At 42.8% G+C, this 19,997-nt stretch overlaps 2 protein-coding genes across 6 annotated transcripts in view; one reads left to right on the top strand and one right to left on the bottom strand.

Moving 5' to 3' along the window:
- Positions 1 to 12,629, top strand: part of LOC142938119 (ankyrin repeat and IBR domain-containing protein 1-like) — a 29,582-nt gene extending 16,953 nt beyond the window's left edge. For all 5 annotated transcript variants that reach the window (XM_076081344.1, XM_076081343.1, XM_076081345.1 and 2 more), the window contains 9 exons: positions 545 to 679; positions 1,790 to 1,876; positions 2,240 to 2,306; positions 3,842 to 3,987; positions 4,485 to 4,663; positions 4,845 to 4,896; positions 7,796 to 7,907; positions 8,567 to 8,607; positions 9,577 to 12,629. In XM_076081344.1, the coding sequence (XP_075937459.1) occupies positions 545 to 679; positions 1,790 to 1,876; positions 2,240 to 2,306; positions 3,842 to 3,987; positions 4,485 to 4,663; positions 4,845 to 4,896; positions 7,796 to 7,907; positions 8,567 to 8,607; positions 9,577 to 10,503 (1,746 nt within the window). In that variant the 3' untranslated portion in view covers positions 10,504 to 12,629. The remainder of the gene's footprint in view (positions 1 to 544; positions 680 to 1,789; positions 1,877 to 2,239; positions 2,307 to 3,841; positions 3,988 to 4,484; positions 4,664 to 4,844; positions 4,897 to 7,795; positions 7,908 to 8,566; positions 8,608 to 9,576) is intronic.
- Positions 12,630 to 13,034: 405 nt separating this feature from the next.
- On the bottom strand, positions 13,035 to 19,138 carry LOC142938194 (protein lifeguard 1). The gene is made up of 10 exons (XM_076081445.1): positions 19,028 to 19,138; positions 18,570 to 18,738; positions 18,089 to 18,167; positions 17,593 to 17,646; positions 17,197 to 17,287; positions 16,991 to 17,028; positions 16,270 to 16,357; positions 14,385 to 14,474; positions 13,717 to 13,764; positions 13,035 to 13,187 (listed from the first exon to the last, which is right to left on the bottom strand). Exons 1-10 carry the CDS (start codon positions 19,136 to 19,138, stop codon positions 13,035 to 13,037), a joined length of 921 nt encoding a protein of 306 aa, XP_075937560.1.
- Positions 19,139 to 19,997: the final 859 nt, after the last annotated feature.

Raw genomic sequence — 19,997 nt, 5'->3', positions numbered from 1 at the left:
ATTCGAGTGGCCGCAGTGTTTTGTAGTGTTACAATACCCAATGGAACTTGCGTTCTCAAATATAGTCTGAGTGCCTTCTAGTGGCAGCAGGCTACGAGGATTCATCACAAACAAAAGCCTGTGTCCATTACACTCTGCCATTTATAAAGGAACAAATAATAGATGGGAAGAAGATTGAGACAGAGACAAGTAAGTAGATCCTGAGTCCAAGGTTTAGGGACTCTTAAAGATCTCATTCACCCTTAATTCTTTTTCTGATTTTGAGAGCAGAAAAAACAGATTTTTAATCTTTTTAGTTCTCATATCCTCAGAGATCCATACTTGATAATGTTCGGAGTTACACAACTTCAGCTAATTTAGAAAGTATTTTTACTTCAGGGGAGATTAATCAGGTGAAAATAAACAATTGTGTTTGTATTCAATTCATGAAATATAAATTACCCCAGTACATCTGGACTAGTATTGGTATTTAGCTATCTGGTTTTTGATGTGACGGCTGACCAGAACAGATTAAAGTCTGATATTTCCTTTTTCTCCCTTGTAGTGCAAGTATGACTTCTGCTGGATCTGTCTGGAGGAGTGGAAAAAGCACAGCTCGTCAACAGGAGGCTACTATCGGTGCACTCGCTACGAAGTCATCCAGCAGGTGGAGGAGCAGTCAAAGGAGATGACTGAAGAGGTAGACACACACACACACATTAGAGATGGGCACTTATTTTCAAATCGTCCTGCTACAAAATTAGGAAGCAGAGTGGCTCGAGTTGATCAACATCACATTCATCATGTGTTTCAGCACACTTAAATGTCCAATTTCCAAAAATGCAGCTAGCAGACTTTTCCTTACTCATAGCTCTACGACTCTTTCTACATCTTTTAAGTCACCGTATCTCCCGACAGAACAAATTTGCAGATGAATTTCAGCCTGCGTGATCGTTTTTTTTCAGCCCAACGTTATTGAAACAGAGCAGCTACTATTAGTAAAGCGAGAGCAACAAGCTGGCCGACTGCCGAGTGATGGAATGTCTCAGCTCCGCGCACACGTAGTGCGTGTTTGCAAATGCTCCGCCCTCGGTGAAACACTGAGATCAGAGGAGAGAAACTAGCGCGGCAGACAGAAAATGACAGCAAAACGTAGTAGAGACTCCCACTGAGCTGAAATGAAACCAACCTCATTATGTTCCATCACTGGATTGATGCAGAATCTTTCACGTCCCCCTGATGAGCCGTCTTTTAAGAAAATCTTGGTAGAATTTCAACCGACCAAGATGATCTTGGTTGATTACAGAACCTACGCAGCAATACATTGCTTAGCTTCGGTGCCGCTAGTCCTGTCCAAGCCCACCGCCATCTCCTGTTCAAAAACTCTGAACTATCACTTTAATACATACTCTCTCTCAGTCGTAGCTTTCACAGTTATAGGTGCACGTGTGCAAACAGCCAAGAACACTGCTTGTGTTTGTGTGCTTATACACTCCAACAGGAAAGCATTTGAGTCCATAGAACTTACAGAAGTAAGATGTAAAACACGCACACAAGCTGTACGTCTAGATTCTTAACCATGGAGCCATCCACAGTCAAGTCCGCCCACCTTCAGCAAAGTTAAAAAGAAGTTCATTCTCAGTCTTCACCAGCAATCCTCCCAATCACAAGTGCTGATTTCACCTCGTGGCACTACTCGCTTACTTTGACTGCGCTCAACCGGAGTGTCTACTCTTTTCCTCTGTGGGGGGGGGAACAACATGCTCATGGCTTTATTGACTGTGACTGGTGTCTCATCACGGTTTTGCAGGCAGAAATGAAGCACAAGAGCTTCCAGGAACTCGACCGTTTTATGCACTACTACACACGCTTCAAGAACCACGAGCACAGCTATCAGGTAAGCAGGCCTGACTTTGCCTTTCAATGATGTCCGCTTTGCATCGTGTACAAACAGCCATGTAGGGGTTGAGGCAGCGGGAACTTGTCCTCTATTGTACCGGCACAAGGCCTCATAGGTGGGCTATACTCACTAATGCAATATAAAGTATGGTAATTCTGTATTTAGTACATTTACAATATTACTGGCGACTGTCCTACTTTTTCAACGATTGCTGTGGCAGAAATAATTGATAATTGATTTATTGCCAATTTATCCAGCTTCATATAGTGGCATTCTATTCATTGTTTTGGCGGGCAGTCTTCTCAAGACAATTTTTTGCTTCACCGTAAAACCTAACGTCATCTGTCTTCCTCACAATAGCTGGAGCAGCGCCTGTTAAAAACAGCCAAAGAGAAGATGGAGCAGCTCAGTCGAGCCCTGAGTGGAAGTGAGTGTGCAGTCTTCCGTAACGGTGTCAGTCTTCACAACACATTTAGACACATCTTAATCTCGTCCTCTGATACCGAGCGTCTGGAGGTAGGCAGACACAAAGGTGTTATGTTAATGTATTAACAGCACAACAATGGCTGTAGTTATCAGTCAGCAGGCAGGTCTACCTCAACAGAAAGCGGTGCTTTGTGAATCAGCTTTGTTTAGGGTGCTTTAAACCCCCATCGGTACAAGCAATTACAACCTGTTTAGAACAGCCACGTTTTCTTCTGATACACAACGCTCAGCTGGAATTTCTGTAGATTCTGATTGCAGCGGTGTTACTAATATAAGTCTGATCAGCTGACAGAGAAATGGCAATTGCCATAACTCGTTGTTTACGAGTCTGGCTCAGTTGAAAGTTTGCACAATTCATCTTGCACAAGACATTTGCAGACAGGTTTTACACTCAGAAAATAGCAAACAACCACGATTGACTTACTATTGTGTATTCGAATGCAGATGTGAATATGGATGTGTTCTTTTGTTGTATTCAAAAGAGCACATCGTAATGTCATGGCCCTCCCCCGCCATCTGCATCGCTTAAAGGGAACATTGGCAACCGTTTATGTGGATTTCCATACAGTGCTGAATATAAATGTTGTCCAATGAAGACATAAATCCCCTGGTGCCTGCTGTATTGACTATTCTCTCCTTCTCATGGAGCTGTGGTAGACGGGCCTACATATACCAGGGTGCATTGTGCATTAGCAACAAGTTTGCTGCATCACACAAGCTCTCTTAGCTTTCTGTTAGCCACAAAATGTCAAGAAAGTTTCTCTTTTACACTGAACTACGACGAGCCTGATTACCATGTTAGCTCATCAGAAAACTTCATTCAAACTAAATAAAACTCACCAAACACGTCTTGGTTAGTCGTTCTATCCAACAATCACAAACGCTGGTTTGGTCAAAATAAATCCTTAATTCACAGAGTAAGATGTGAAAATATGCCGGCTCTTCGCGCTGTTTTTCGTTATTTTTCGGCTCCTACTACTCCCTCAGAGGCAGACCATTACATCTACAAAATACAAATCGCCCTGCTGGTCTGCTGCTGAAAACCTTAATGCAAGCAAGCGAAGAGAAGAGCAGAACGTTTTTGATTGGCATTGTGCCCTGCAGCACTCTGTAGTCCTTCCTTCACTCCGACGACTTCATATTGCGTCACTGAGTGCAGGAAGGACGATAGATTTTGCAGCTGCGCTCCAGAGACACAGAGAACATCGGTGAGAACTGCAGGCCATTTTCACACTAGATTTCCCTATTAGATAGGTCAAGGTTGAAACTTTAATATAGAATATCTATAATAGAGTATCTATAATACCTTAATTAATACAACAGAGCCGTTCTTTCATCTGCTTTGTCTCAGGATTTATCATCGTGTGTACTAATCTACCGAGATGTGTAGGTCATTTAGGCTGGAATAGGGGATGCACACTCAACAAAAGTAAAGCAGAAACCCATTTTTTTTGACTCTGTCCTTCTCTTCTCCAGGGGAAGGAGGCCCACCTGACACTACGTTCATTGAAGATGCCGTCCTAGAACTACTAAAGACTCGCCGCATCCTGAAGTGCTCTTATCCTTACGGGTTCTTTCTGGAGCCCAAAAGCACAAAGAAAGAGATCTACGAGCTCATGCAGGTTTCAGTCCTACTTATTCAGGAAAAAAAGACAAATGTTCACAGCAGCCGGTTTCACATGGGCCATTAGAGATTTGGGACTAAAGCTTTCTACCACATGATCTTCACAGTCTGCCCCAGTTATACCTGCCCATCTCAGCTTTTAGTTAAAGATCTAGCATTAAATAATTTATGATTGCCGGTAAAGACGAGGAAAGTACTTACCTGCTATCTTTAATATTGTGGCCTTTTAAATACTGTAAAATGAATGAGGAGGCACACATACTTACAGTAGTGTCTCTTAAAGGCTTGTAAAAATAATACATTTTTAAAGATGCATACACACTGGCCCTAAAAGCAGTTGTAGGGCCACTTCTAAAGTCACTTTGTCCTTGAACATTCCAGTTGGGGAACAGACCATGAAGTTAAACTTGAAATCCTGTATTCACACACACACTACTAAAATCACTTTGCCTTTCCAAAAAAGAAAAACCCAGCCAGCTCTCTTTCTGTCCTCAGACGGACTTGGAGATGGTGACTGAGGACCTGGCACAAAAGGTTAACCGGCCTTATCTCAGGACGCCGCGCCACAAAATCATCCGTGCAGCATGTCTTGTTCAGCAGAAGAGGCAGGAGTTCCTTGCCTCAGTAGCCAGGGGAGTGGCCCCCAATGACTCTCCCGAGGCCCCCAGACGCAGGTAAAATCTAGGCATGCGGCTCAATAAAGTGTCTAGTTTTTACTATGAAAAACAGAGCTGTAATATAACAGAACTGCAGTTTCAAATAATAAAAAGTGACTAATTAGCTATAAAAAATTCAGCAATTAATCACAATCTTATAGCGACTAAATCTTTCCTCCGTCTCTCTCTTCACTTGCAGTTTTGCTGGCGGAACGTGGGACTGGGAGTATTTAGGCTTTGCATCCCCTGAGGTAACAGCCACTCTTCATTCGTTCTCAGTTAGGTCCTCTGTGCTGTTTGAATAAAAAAAATGCATATTTTTTTATATTTGTTGTCAACTTAGTAGTGCCCCTTAAGATGATGTACTATTTTAGATGTTAATCATTCATCTTGATGCTCGATGAATGATGAGAACAAAAGTTGAATTGCACTTCAACGTGTTAAGGGACAGAAGACTGTCTTCATTTTGACATATGAATTGATAAATCAAACATTAGAATACTGTAAAAATAAACATCAAATTAGTTTAAATCCAATTACAATGTAATCAAATGACGCAGCCCTACATTATACGTATTTCTTTGGTTTTATAAAGTCAGTATGTATATCTAAACCTTTAAATACTGCTGGTTTAACTTCGGATGTGTAGCAGCACTGACAAACCACGGTGACCCAAAGATCAGCGTGTTATTTAACACACTGGAGCGAGCCAGATGCTTCAGTGTTCCCCTGTGCACCCAGTTGGAATGATTGAAAGAGTAGCACTCTGGCAAACACCAAAGCAGGTTGCTCCCGATCATTGCGCATTAGTAACGGGCATTTGTAGTTAACTTTTACAGTCATAAAACTGTCAACCACGTAATGGTTTGATTATTGACCTGCCTCTGTTTTCTGCACAGCTTGATACATGCTCTCAGTAGTGGAGTTACTCCTCTAAGCTTTTATTATTGTTTAGTTTCTAGACTGTGGCAGGTTTTTTTTTTTTTTTTTAAACGTACAGGCTCCTCATCCGGAACACCATTCGCTCAGCTAAACAGCTCTCCTTAGGCTCCTTAAAACGCGACACAAATATGCAAATCTCACAGCAAACCTGAGCCTCTCGGGTTTATGGTGCACACCCTTTAACAGCATGAAGCGGGCATTTCCCTATTGACAGAAAAACTAATGACAAGATCAGTCTGCTCGGCCAGTTTGATGAATGAATTATGAATCTCCTTATCCTCTGCCTGCTCAGCACCGTGCAGTGAGGCATAGGTAACGCTTTGTAAAGCTTTCGTTTACTCAAGGATTACTGAGTAAATGGTCACTGTTATCCAAACCTGGACCCAGTGTGTTAAGCTGTTTTCCAGACTTAAAGCATCAAAAAACAAGACTCAGTGATGCAAAGGATGTCTGAACAAAAACACTTATTTATTTTTTTTTATTCATGTCTGCTCATAAAATGTTCAATTATCTTGACAAGGTACCATGATCCAGGTAGATGCTCTGTTGTCTGTAGATCATACATTATAAAGGATGTTGTTCCACGTAAGACATAAATGGACGTTTATGTTTGGCTACACTGTGAAGTAACTAGGAATACTATTTGTTTAGTTTGCCGTCTATCATCTCTATCATACCTTATTATTATGGGGACCTATCTATTAGTTTACTGCACAAGAAAAGATGACCTAGGCCAGGCGCACACTACAAAGATGTGACTTATCTTCAAAAGAACAAATTATCAATGTAAAACTCATCTCACCTCGAGAGAAGGACAAAGGAACTGGATTTAAATTACAAACAAATCATCAAAAACATATTTTGGGCACTTGTGTCTATGAGGAAGTTCACAATAAATGTTGCCACCAGATGCTAAACACTCTTAAAAAAAAAAAAAAAAAGGAGGGGTTTTATTTTTGTCCCCTAATTAAGAGCTTGTGTCTCTCAGCTGCAGCAGTTAATGGGAGCACCACAGTAATAACCACGGCCTGATGACTCTGCCTCACAGGCACAGCTACAGATGGTCCGCTCCAGGCTTCTTACACAGCCTGCAGATCCCTTCATACTGGGCTATTTTTAGAGCGGTGGAAACATGAAAGACAGTGTTCGGGTGATGGGCTTTTGATTATATGAATGTGACTTGGCGACTTTTGCAAATGTATGAGACGGGTGAATGGAGAATGCAGTTGATTCTGATATGCAGATGAACAAAGTCAGTATATATGTGACCTTTTCATGTTGGTCGACAACCAAAAGAATAGAAATTCTGGGTTGGCAGTGGCATTGCAATTGACTTTGAGTGTGTAATTGACCAGTACAAGCACCATCTGGTTCAAGCAGAACCCCCAAATTATAATTCATACTCTGTAGAAATATTACTTCAAAAATAACTCTAGAAGTGAAACTAAGATGAAAGACGCATACACTATTATATTCAGTTTAAAGTTCTATACATGTAATACATGCTTAGATTAGATATAGACTGATTTAAGGCGAGTTAAATGTGGGATTTTACATTATTCCATACAAATTATAACTGAACCTGGACAAAATAAGTATAATTTTGAATTCATTCTGATTAGTGTTTTTTAAACTTGCCAGTAAATGAATATTTCACTTTTTACTTACAACCACTCCTGCTAAGATGCTCTGGTTGCTTTTGAGACTAGTTGCACGCACGCACGCACACACACACGCACGCACGCACACACACACAGCATTTTCAAACATCTGAACCTCAGTTCAGATGTGTTCAGATTCACGTTGCTGAATTTCCAATTCCCTTCTAGTGAGTGAGCGGGTCCTCTGCTTTGGATGCAGTCTAGACCGGAGCCTAATGATTGAAGGCTTGGGTTGGAGATGAAAGAGTTTGAATGAACTCTCAGATCATTGATCTTTCCTGGAACAGAACACTCAGACCACATTTGAAGCAGACTGCATCACTACTTGTTACAGTTTACAAATTTACCTTTTAATTGTTTATAACAAAAGAACCCAAGGCAGGAATCAAGGAAAATGTGCAACTGCAGCCCCAGATCAGCAATAGATGGCAACCTCCTCTGGTCAGAAAGCGATGTGTTGATGATGAGAGTCAAGGACATTGTGACTCACGCAGCATTAAAGCATTTTTCAAAGTTTTGTTAATTGTTGTTATTGTCGTTTTTTCAGGAGTACGCAGAGTTCCAGTACAGACGGAGACATCGGCAGCGGAGGCGAGGTGACATGTCCAGTCTCCGCAGCAACACACCCGACCCCGATGACTCCAGCGACAGCATCTTAGGTACTGCAGCGGACACACAGGGACACTTTCTCAGGGCTGCACTTTATTCTCATATGTCGACCTTCGTTTGTGGGGTAATTTGTCACAGTATTTTTTTTTTATTTTTTTTTTTTTTTGCAAAGTCAGGAAAAAAAATGCTAATTCAGTGTCGTGCTATCGCCAGGTTTTGTAATCTATGATTAAATAATATGTATACAACAAATGAAACGACATTGATCCAGTAATCCTCTCTCAGTTTTCAATAATGATTTGTACAGAAACCCAAATGAGGGTACTGGCCCAAACTTTGGAAAATCACAACTGCTGAAGTTGAACAAGCCAATATTTCTAATCCATCAGTGTTGTCCACGACAGCGCTGCTTTGTTTTTGGCAGTGGGGAATGAAACCAGGACAGAGTTTGCAGTTTTTGAAGCCAGCTGAACATATTTTGTCGTGTCAGAAGGAATAATTGATTTCAGATGGAGATAATAAATTAGTGAATTTCCTGAGGAAACGCTGAGGGGCACAGGTCGCTTCCGATCATTCTGCAGTGTTCACTAAAATGAAGATGATTTTCCTAAAAGTGAAAATTAGAAATGAGTTAAATTAGCCATCCAGGTGCAGCTGTAAAGATTGAGTTTAACGACTGGCCTATTGGTCTGTTTCTTTTCCTACAAAGACGCACAGGATCTCGGAGGTGGACGTAGACATCATCTGATGGTGAGTGCACAGTTTCCATTTTGCTCTCAGCTCAAGGCTTTCATCCTTTCATCCTTTCAGATCTTTCAGACGATGTCAAAGGTGTACGGCATCAATCTAGCTGCTTTGTTTTCTGAAGGGATGTTTTATTCCTCACTGTGGCATGACGGTGCTGAGGTTCGGGAGGGTTAAAGGCAATCGCAACAAAACATTTTTAAAAGTCTAATGCACTTCTTCCAATAATAATATTGTACACTTAAATCATACAAAAGATAGAATATTGAGTCAGATTCAAAATTGGGGTCTTAAGATACAAATGAATCCTTTGGTGTCAGTAAGGCCTTGTGATTTCTGTCTGTTAAAATAGACAGATTAAATGTAAATGTACAAAAGAAATGAAACTCACCTACGGTTTAAGAAGTGAAGACCTCCACTGTTGGGCGACATGCTTCTTTATCACAATGAACACGTGCACATGAGGTCACTTACTAGTGCACCAAATCTGCAGCTGAAAATGATCCCCTACAAATACTAAATCATCTACTCTGGCTTGAGTAACGTTTGGTAAAATCTACAGTTCCCAGATGGACATTTCTTGCCTTTTTAAGAATAGAAGTATTTCTTTTGCGACAGGGCTTGGGGGGGCTGACAGCCAGAGACTGGCTGAGCAAGTTGGAACACACAGACAAACCAAATCACCGCTATTTCATTTGTTTGACAACAAAAATACACATTATTACCAGCCTTATCTTGTACCATTGTGGAGTTTTAAACTGTAAGAACCTCACACAGTATCTTTAAAAAAACAAAGATTGTCTGCTATTATTCTCCTAGATTGTACAGCGCGTGTTCCCATCTGCAGTTCTAACCTGCTGCTCCTCTTACTTCCTTGCCAATAGTTGGTGCAGGTTGGAAACTGCTGGTGCTTTGTAAGTGGATGACACTGGTTTGGCCTGCATCACTCACACTGTATCCTGGATTTTCTTGCAGGGTCTAGGTTCTTTGGATGACGATGACCCAAACATTCTACTGGCCATTCAGCTGTCGCTCCAGGACGCGGCGATGGCAGAGATCGAGTCCAACCACGACGTCCTTGCCAACGACGCCTCCCTCGGCGCCATCGGCACCTCGCTGCCTTCTAGGCTCGAACAGAGCGCTCCAGGTGTAGACGTCCTTTCCAGAGCTTCTCTACGCAGCTCAGAACTGCTGGAGCTGGGCGATAACTTGGCTAGACTTGTCACCATCAACATCAGCAGCCAGTACTCTGCTGCCACTGGTGTTTCCGCCTCTGTGCAGCACTGCGACAGTCACCACCGGGCCCACGGGGCTTCAGTGCCGATACCAGTGGCTCCAGGAGGCAGCGACTCATCGACGGGCCTCTTCTCATCTTCCAGCGACACGTTAGACTCGACCACATGCGGCAGCCACGACCCGTCCACGTCCTCCGCATTAGGAGCAAACGCTAATTTGCTGGGCAACATCATGGCGTGGTTCCACGACATGAATCCTCAAGGCATCACCCTGGTCCCCTCAACCTCCTCTGACACCGACTCAAACCTTAGCGCACTCCACGCAGGCGGAGAAGGATGCCTGCATGATGACGAGAACGACGGGGGCGTCCTGCCGGAAAGCAGGAAACCTCAGGAAGGGACGGCAGAAGTGGGTTTCTTCTCTCAGAGACTGAGCGACGTGGAGGAGAAGGAGTGTGCCGTCGCTCAGAGGCCGACACAGTTGGATCTAGTGGGGCTGGACAGCATGCCGCTACCCTACATGGCCACCCTCGACACAAGCGGAGACCCTGCCGAACGGGGAGGCTCAAAGGTCTGCCGCGTCGACACTCCGCAATGCGACTCGGTATCCGACCAGCTGGCCAGCACCAGCTCCTCCGAGTGGGAGGACCAAGTGCACCTGGTATGAACCGACTGAGATGGGAAGGAGCTTTTTTTTCAGAGAGGCCAAAAAACCACTATAGATTACAAATGAAATGAATTCAGGTGGAATGTATACAGCATGAAGAATGTGTCCGTTCGTACTTGGTTGGAAAGTCGGGGAAGAAGTATTAAGACTCTAGTCCAGCATTGAACCCCCCCCCCAACAATCAGCCCTCCTGAAAACAAAGCACTCATTGAAGGAGACATTATATTTGATAACATTTTTCCTGAAATCCGTCTTTAGACGAGAGAAGATACGTTGGCGTAGTGCAGGTATTGTTTTTGTTTCTTCCACTGGAGTAACAGCCTACTGTATGTGTCTGAATCAGGTCTGAGGGAGGTTTTTCAACTACATAAGAGCAGACTGAATCGCTCCAACTCAGCCTGTGGGGGCACAGGTTTGGGGATAGTTCTTGCTCCTGTCTAAACCTGCCTATTATATATAGGTGCCAAACACCGACTAGCAACAGCACAGTTTGCAGTCACCAAGTGGATTCTTCAAAGCAAATCGTGCCTGCTTATTACAATCGCAACGACTCAGCTAAACGGAAACGTGAACGTCTCGAGCCATATTTGTATTTTGAGATTGCGGCTGTGTGATATTTGCAAATCTCTCCATCTAAAAGCTGCGGCGTGCTGTGTGAGAATCTGTAGTTTAAGACCATAATGGTCGTGTACTTTACTATGAGAAACATTCACACGCAAAAATGTCGATTCATCAGCCAAACAAAAGTCGGTGGCCTCCTTAAAAAAAACATTTCAAAATTGACCCGACGATGGTATTCACCTCAAAGCCTCAATCCGAACACACTTTCAATGAGAAAACAAGCGCTGACGGGGCCGGAGGCTGCCGAGTGTCATTCAGTCGGGTTTGTTTTGAATTCCATTGTAGCTTGTTTCAGTCCTGCAGCTGAGCGTGACAGACTAAGTCGACAGTGCGTCGTCTGGTTTATATACTGCAGGAAAAGGCCAGTGAGAGAGATAATCAGGCAATCTCATTCAGACTTTGGTGGATTAATTAATCACGCCCCAAGTCACTGTCATTAATCTCTGGGTCCCATTAAGTGTAATTCTTACTCGAGCTCCACATACGTACCGGGCTGCAGGGTAATGCGTGGAGAAGTCATGAATGTGTATCGCATCTCAAACACATTGTGTTTGTGAAACGGATCTCTACACGACTAGAGACACAGTGCCTTTATGTCAATCGCCGTTGTTTCTTTTCCACACATTTTCTGAGTGCTAATTACACAGTAATGACAGTGTAACCACCACCTTTTACCTTAAAGTTACTTCTCTCACATAAAGTTTAGAGTGTGCAGACATGAGAGCTTGATTTCTCATCAAAATATTTGTAGCATGAGGCTTTTTTGTTGGTTCTAGTAGTATTTTGTTCATGGATAACACTGATAACGGTTAATGTCATACTTTTCAAATCTTATTCCCAAATATTTTGAAAAAAAGATTTTGTTGCCCTTTTTTTTTTTTGTGTGCAGAATGGCTTCTTGCTCCACACAAACTAAAACCACTGTATTGACTTTGGAATGAGTTGACCTACTGTATGTGACCTAAAGACACTAAAATGGAGAAAAGTTGCAATATAAAGTAGGTGTTTATTTGCAATCTGTTTAATCCATTAAATGGATTGTGAATAACCAATACGACACATCGATCAGTGTTTTACCTTTAAGACTTGTGTTTTTTGCACAGACTGTCTGACTGAAGTGAACGGCCGTATATCTCGTATAGAGCCACATTAAATCTAAAGATAGTCATGATGACAAGAGTCTTGAAGTTGTGAAACAGAGTGCCATATGGTTAGTGGAGCTAACTTTTCATGGAAGTAGGTTTGCCCCTTTTTGTGCAACAGTGTGCCGTGCATGAAATGGGTACGAGTTGAAATGGAATTTGTACTTCCTTTGTATTTCACGTCTAAAGTTCAGGTGATTTATTTGAAATATAACATTTTGTAACTCACTGAGATTTTCTATTGTAAAGCAACTAATCCTTGAAATGCTATTTGCACTTTCATAGTCTATACTTGATACATTCCCTCTTTATATGAAAACATGTTTGATGTGTGATGCCAATAAACTATGTGGTGAGTTTTAATTTGTGTTTTTTTTATTTGTCATTGAAATACCTGCATTCTAAGCAAACATGTTTTGGACAGAAAAAAAAAATGACAGAGAACCCACCTGGGTTTTTATGGGAGTGCTGACACTGACACATTCCGTCCTTTAATGGAGTTAGTTTGGTTTCCAAAAGCATCTTTAAGCTCCAAAAGAATCACACAATGTGATCTTCTCGACAGCAAGTCCATTAAAACATTTCCAAGTGTGGCCCAGATTACAGGACGGCTGAGCTACTTTGACTCATACTGTATATTACAGTACTAGCTGAATCGTATAATCATTCCATATAAACCTAGATACATGATGTACTATGATGGGATATCATTGTGCAGGAAGACATTCTGTGTTTCTTTAGGGAGGCCTGTCACACAGAGGCTCGGTGTTAGCGGCAGAGGCCGATGAGCTGCAGCAGCAGGAGGAACAGGGAGACGATGTCCAAATAGAGGTTGAGAGCAGCAAACACGTACTCCTCAGGAGAGACTTGGTACTTCCTGTGTTTCCCACCCAGGATACGCTGTGTATCAAACACCAAGTACTGCGGAGAGAGAGAGAGATGAGAGATGCTTCAGCGCCACGTTTGTGTGATGAAAGAGACAGCGAGCCGGTCTGGTACAGGGATCGGTCTGAGAGAAAACACGGGCAGCCTTTCTTATCTGTGAGAGCGGGGACTGCGCAGATAAACAGGCCATGTAAATAATCGTGTAGGCTGAAAGTGAGTTGTGACTTGCCGCTGACAGCCTGTTCAGCTCTGTGTGCAGCAGCAGTTTGTTCCGCCAGCTGACGGGATGGGTCACAACATTTGCTGTTAATGCCAAAGGCACGCAGAGAGGTGGCTGTGAGAATGAAGCCTGCTGCTGTTAAGCGGGGCGATAATTGAAATGAAAGGGCACAAGGACATCAGAGTCCCTCTCTTTACGCTAACTACTATGACAGACACCGGAAACCGTACATCGCACACGCTCACTTGACATTTAAGCCTCGATGATGGTTTCTTTCATTTTCAAATGTCAACCTCTGTTGTTGCGTAAAACAATGATCTGTCATAAAAGTTTGAATGTACTTACTAAGGAAAACAGCAAGGTTCCCAGGCAGGCGTATAAGATGTAAAGATACTGTTGAAAGAATCAGAGACAAGATCAGCAACATTCTTTTACAAATGGGGGTAATATGTGTTAACAAAAACAACTATTTTACCATTTAAAATTAAATTATTCATTTAGAAGTTATTCCCCAGTTTAGTAAAATGGTAGTGTGCTTGCTGCAGACGCAATAATTCCGCCTCGTCCTGTAAAATTGAGCATACTTTAAACCCTTTATCCATTCTAGTTGTTCCGCACGGTAAATATGATTGTAAAGGTTTGATAATGGGTGCACAGTGCACACAATATGCTTTCAGAAAGCGGTGTTTATTTTCTGTTCCAGTTCATTTGTTGTCGTGTAAAAATAGCAGTTTGAAATCAATGGAATGCTTGTTTCTGTAAATTTGCTGCTTAAGGCTAAAACACTTTACAGCCATCATCACAGCAAACAGCAGTGTACATTTAAATGCATCAAGTTTGAGATCAGGGCAGCTCCTGAGAGGTTTGAGAGTGCACGCTCTCCTCTTTATAGTCTGCTCAGCACACAGGTCAGCGCCGGTACATCCTGGGGATGAAAGCTATACGAGGCTGTATGCACCGTCTGCCTCTGACTGCCTCTGACTGCCGTTAAACATGACGGCTTCTTGATCTACCTGCGATCGGAGGATTCCACAGAGCAATGCGAAGGAAAAGAGGGTCCAGGTGAACACCCACAGGCTCCCATTTGCTCCGGTGAAGTCCCACTGGTGCCAGAAAAGGGGGGGAGAGAAGAGAGAAGACACTGAATGTGACGAGCCTCTCAAACAGACAACAGTAGACGGAACATCTCTCATTCAAACTCATCTTTGCCATGAAAGCCAGGATGCTCAAGGTCGCCTGCATTGCAGCTGTGCTGGGGGGGGGGGGGGGGGGGGGTCACAGATTGCTAAATGATGAAGACATATTGCAGTTCAACATTTTCAACGATTCTGCATGTAATGATCCTGGATAATTAATCAACAAGCTGCAACGCAGGCACTGGGGAGGGGTGGGGAGGTGGCCTTTTGGCCTGCATGCCCTTTTCAGATAGACAGAAGAAAGATGGCAGTTACAAGAGGAGAATGACTAACACTGATCATCTGAGGAGCTCTGGGCTAAAACATGCAAGGCAGTCTGCATGACATTTACATCACCGTGACAGAGACAAAAAAAAAAAAAAAAAAAGCCCTGGAACTGAGTTAACAGAGCAGAGCAAGAGGTGGAGCTGGAAACTGCAAGATGAACGTGTATTCATAAAGGAAAATAAAACAAGTAAAGTGCAAGTGTTTGCAGGAGTGAACGCACGCAGAAAAAGAACCTCTTTTATGGGGTGAGGGCACAGCCAAGTACTATTTATATCACAGTTCCCCCCTCTATACGCAGGCTATTTAGACCTGATGCATATGCCTTCTTTCCACAGATTACCAATGAGCAGAGAGCATTTAAGAACAGATTTATTCTCAGTATAATCATTAGACACCTGCTTGCTAGTTTTCAGCCAATCTAAGCAGTAGAAATAAATGTCTGTAGCTCCTTCAGATGCAATAAGTAGTAAAATGTGTGAAAAGCCAAACTACATTTAGAGGCAATTAAGAGGGACTCTAAATGCAATTTCAATTTGGCCTACACTTGGAGAATTGTTTGCCGCGCTGCCTGTATGATAACTTTTGTCCTGAATGAGCAATTTATTGAAAAAGCATGACAAACTATCAATGAATTGATTCTCAAAAGGTCTCCACACTTCTGCAAATTGACTATTGCCAACAGAGCATCACAACTTGTTTTAAATGTCACTTATGCAAGTGTACATTTATATTTTTATATATATGAACCAAGTGGCATCATTGAGAAATAACAGTGTTAAAGTACTTTTTTAAATAAAATGAAATAAAATGGTGCAGAAGCTATGTCAGGGTCCACTTTGAATTATCAAGAGTTATATTTTAGGTGAGATTAATGGCGAGGGATCAGGATCGGCAAAGTATTTTTCAAATTAAAATGTAGTATATCTGGCTGGAGGAGCGTCATGTTCGCCCGTGTGTCCCTGAAAGGACCCTTTTAAAGATTAATCTCTGAGCGCGTTTGCTTTATTATACACTTCATGGTTAAAGGAGACAGATAAAAAAGAAAGAGCGGGGATTTAGCAAATAATAAAAGGCTCCGGGGGCCATTTCTGAACTCAAGATCCATGGTCCATCCTCTGCCAGCATGACGACAGCCCCAGAGGTTTAACTCTGTCCCACCACTGGACACAAGGAATTGACAAATACACACTGATCTCAGCAGTAATCATACTTTTGCCTGGACAGCAAAGCCCTTTGAACCCTTGACTGCATATAGCAAACACTGCATGAGAGAACCTGGCCGACAGCTCGGTTTAACACCTTTTCCTTTGACTGCACAAGAAACACAGCTCAGTATATGCACATTTACCACCGACAGCATGGCAAAGCTGCACTTTATGAAATTTCACTTTTGGCTGCACTGCAAACTGAGCTCAGAGTGTGTGACCGATCTTACCTTTGACTGCATAGCGAACAGAGTCAAGGCGAAGGACACCAGCGCCGTTGCCCCCACAGCCCACAGAACTGCCTCTGCATCAAAGTAGCTGCAGACAGAAACATCAAACGGATGTGCAGTGAGAAAGACGCCTCGCAGCATCATGTCAAAGGAGTGTATTCACCAACAGTAGGGTTAAGTTCCATCATTAAAGGGAAACATTACTTTCCCATAGGAAATGTGGCCGTTTTTCATTTCATAGTCTGTATCATGTGTCTGAACTAGAGTGATGAGTGAGGACCCCCTCCGGACAAGCATGGCATAATGTATTGCCTGTGGTCATTGCATATCAGTTACAGCTTCAGTTATGGCAATGTCCCATAAATATGGTAATTTCAATATATTATTGATAGTCAGGCAGTTTAATGTGAGAGTGACACGCTGCTAAGAGACGACATGTCTCTCAGATTGAAAAGGTAACGTGTGTGTTTACACGGGCACCGGTACAGACAAATTGGTTTTGAACTATTTGTGATGCTTCCCATTTATCTTCTGCCGGAAACATCGGAAAATATCATTCCATGTGCTTTTTAATTTGTTAAAGTTATGATAACATCTTATCAGGTTTGATGGCTTCATTGCTGGCATCCAGCACGCTACCAGATATGGATCAAATGGGGTTATTATTGTGTAAATGAGTCAGCATCAGGTTGGGGATTCATCCTTGGAAACAGATACTCACACTGAAACAGCTCCCAGCATCAGGCCCTCTGCAATAGTCTGAGAGAGACAGAGAGAGAGAGAGAGAGAGAGAGAGAGAGAGAGAGAGAGAGAGAGAGAGAGAGAGACATGCAAATGTAAATGCATGACCAAAAAACCCCCCCTGTGAAATAGAGCAGGTGTGGTGGGGGTTTAATTTGATGCCTGGCTGGTACTGCGTCTACTCACAAACAGGCTCAGGGCGATGAAATTGAGGGGGACTTGACGACGGAGGTTGTCACAGCAGGACAAGGCCACGATGAGCACCACAACCAATGCCCTATTTCACAGAGAATATAGAGTGTATCGTAAATAGCAAATAAAAAGGCTATAAACAGGCAAAAAAAAGCACTATGTTCAATATGTGAATTCACTGAGTGCATTATTTATGCAGTGTAGCTGGCAGTTCCCTGGATTGGGATTCAGACTGGGGTGACAGCCTGTGATTTACCTCTATGGATTTCCATAAGCGACATTTTCATTTCGGTAACTCGCCCACGGGAAATTTGTAGTTGGTCAAACTGGTTAAAAGCAAGAAAGTGTGCAGCGTCTAGACAATCTAACTGAATGTTTTCGATGGCTTACATTGCTGCGTAGGAGAACCAGGAGTTGGCCCATGTCCATTCCCTGAGAGCGGCCCTGTTATTCCACGAGAGCACGGGAGAGAGGAGTGTTTAATAGCGGCACCATTCCTTTGATAGAGGCAGTAGAAATATTTTATTAAATATTAACAGAGGACAGAGCATTGTGCACATGGGAGCAGGATACAATTTATGAAAAGAAATTACCGTAGCAGCGTTCTACCACATCTATTATACAAAACATATAAACCTTTCAAACTACTGCAAGCCAAAAATATTATGTGGCAGAGACGCTCCTTTATTCTCCCCCCATCTTGTCTCGCCTCACATATTTATGGGGATTCAAGCCGTGTTGGGTTGCATGCTCAAAGTTTTTGTGGGGACAACTATGGTACGTCTGTGTGATGGCGGATGCTCTCACACACGCGACACTAAATGTGGATTGACGGATGGGTGCCTGACATGGATTCATCTCTTTTGGGAACTCCCTTGTGTCTCACCAGTAAAGAAAAGCGCAGATGATTCCGACAGTCACCAGCAGCTGAATCATCAAGGTCAAGTAAACTTTCCTTATGAAACCTGTTCACAAAGAAAGACACATAGTGAGACGAGACGCATAGAAAGTTAGACAGACAGAGAGACGACAGCATTAAAAAGAGATCTGCCAGTGCAAAGCAGACAGGCAGGCAGGCAGGCAGGCAGGCAGGGCTGTTTATGTCGGGAAATTGTTCTGTTTTCACTAAACAACCTCTCATTTAATAATTTGTGTTGCGTGGGCGGTGGCGAGATGAGGCAGGGCACAGCGGAGATGAGGGAATCATTTTCAATTTCAAATCTATTTCAAGAAAACACTGCAAGGCCAATGAGGGAGCACATATTGTTCATCCTTATTCAGCTCTGACCACGCAAACAAAAACACACTGGTTTCTCTCGCTCTTCTTTTTCTCCCTCTGCCCATTCCTCCCTCCTTCTAGCCCTCACCTCTTCGTATGGCTGCGTCACTGAAGCCGCTGTCCTCTAAGCCGTGACAGTAGTCAGGTGGAGCTTCACCAAACTGCCGGTGGCCTCCAGCTGCTGCCATGTGCTCAGGACGGGCCATGTCATCGTAGGCGCCAGGAGGGGAGACCACTGCAACGTTCCCCTTCCCGACCTGATTCATCCGAACCAACAACAACACAGGTAGTACAAGAATATTCTACTCATGATTGACACACTTTGTTTTTTAGCGCATCAGTGAAAGAAAATCAATCATCCATGTCTAATCAAATGATTTAAGGTTTAATATAAGGTTTGATGATGATACCGTGATCAGGAGAAGGCTGGTAGTGTGTGATTCTGGCTCATGCTGTACTAATAGTTGGACATTAAATCCAAAATGAAGAGGAAAAAACTGTTTCAGCTCACTACTCATTAAAAAAGGTTCCAATATTGCTACTAACCTGATAGCTCATCCCTGTGTAAGAACTCTGTCCGTAGTCCTGGGTGTTGTACGGAGGGGGAGGAGGTCCATAACCGCCATTGCTGCTGCTGCTGCTGTTAGTCTGGTCCATTCCACCAAAGGTTTTCATCGACTGAGGCCCAGCAGTGACCGAGAACAGACGTCAGACATACAGGTAGGTTAAGGTCGTGGCTGAGACCACAAAAGCCTCCTGTTCAACAGCGTCAGCGCTTTCATCAGTGAAGTTCAATTGGCAAATGGGGCGATGTCAGAGTAGAACAAACAAATGGGTAATTACAAAATGATGCATCACACAAACACAAGAGCAATCCGTGACTAACGTCCATAATTATGGCCTTAAGCATCCATTTAATAGAGCTGTATGTATATTTAATGGCCAAATAGGTTGCGGTTAATTGCTCGCAGAGGAAATTCAGTTGTCACCAAGGACAGACAGTAATCTCAGCCATTCTATAGCTTGTGAAGACATGAGTAACAGACAAAGTCCCTGGTTTTGCATTAGTCTTTAAAGACACAACGCTCTCATTAGCTACACAATGACCAATGCTGTATCATACACTGACGTTTACAGCCTGTATGATATAAAACATCAGTAAAGCCAGGACTGCACTGACTGTAGACAGAAATAACTGCTACAGGGTCCACACAACACTTTCAAAGAAACATCGGCACTGCATTTAAATGGTTTAATCAGTAACGATATCCACTTCCTGTAATATCAGTAATTAGTAATGGCTTTTGAACTCATGGCAGTGATGAATCGTCTGGCACCTAAAACCACATTTTGACTACTTCAGCTCCCCAAACTAACACCTGTGATGGTCACGACATCATGGAAATATATTTAGACTTATTTTCAAATATTTACATGACATAAAGTAGACTTGGTTTCTGTTCGCTTATTTAGCCTGAAAGGCTTGTACATCCAAAGATATGATGAATGAAGCATC

The sequence above is a fragment of the Anarhichas minor genome, unplaced genomic scaffold, assembly GCF_050575085.1.
Source record: "Anarhichas minor isolate MPS153535 unplaced genomic scaffold, ASM5057508v1 ptg000080l, whole genome shotgun sequence".
NCBI classification, from domain to species: Eukaryota; Metazoa; Chordata; class Actinopteri; order Perciformes; family Anarhichadidae; genus Anarhichas; species Anarhichas minor.
Note: the sequence above shows the minus strand (reverse complement) of the source record. Positions and strands in the feature narration are given on the sequence as shown.

Coding starts and splice junctions, on each gene's coding strand:
- LOC142938194 (XM_076081445.1), bottom strand. CDS start 19,138: ATGGACCAGACTAACAGCAGCAGCAGCAGCAATGGCGGTTATGGACCT. Junction 17,647..18,088: donor ATCTGCGCTTTTCTTTACTG/GTGAGACACAAG, acceptor GTGGAATAACAG/GGCCGCTCTCAGGGAATGGA. Junction 13,765..14,384: donor GTGGAATCCTCCGATCGCAG/GTAGATCAAGAA, acceptor TTCTTTCAACAG/TATCTTTACATCTTATACGC.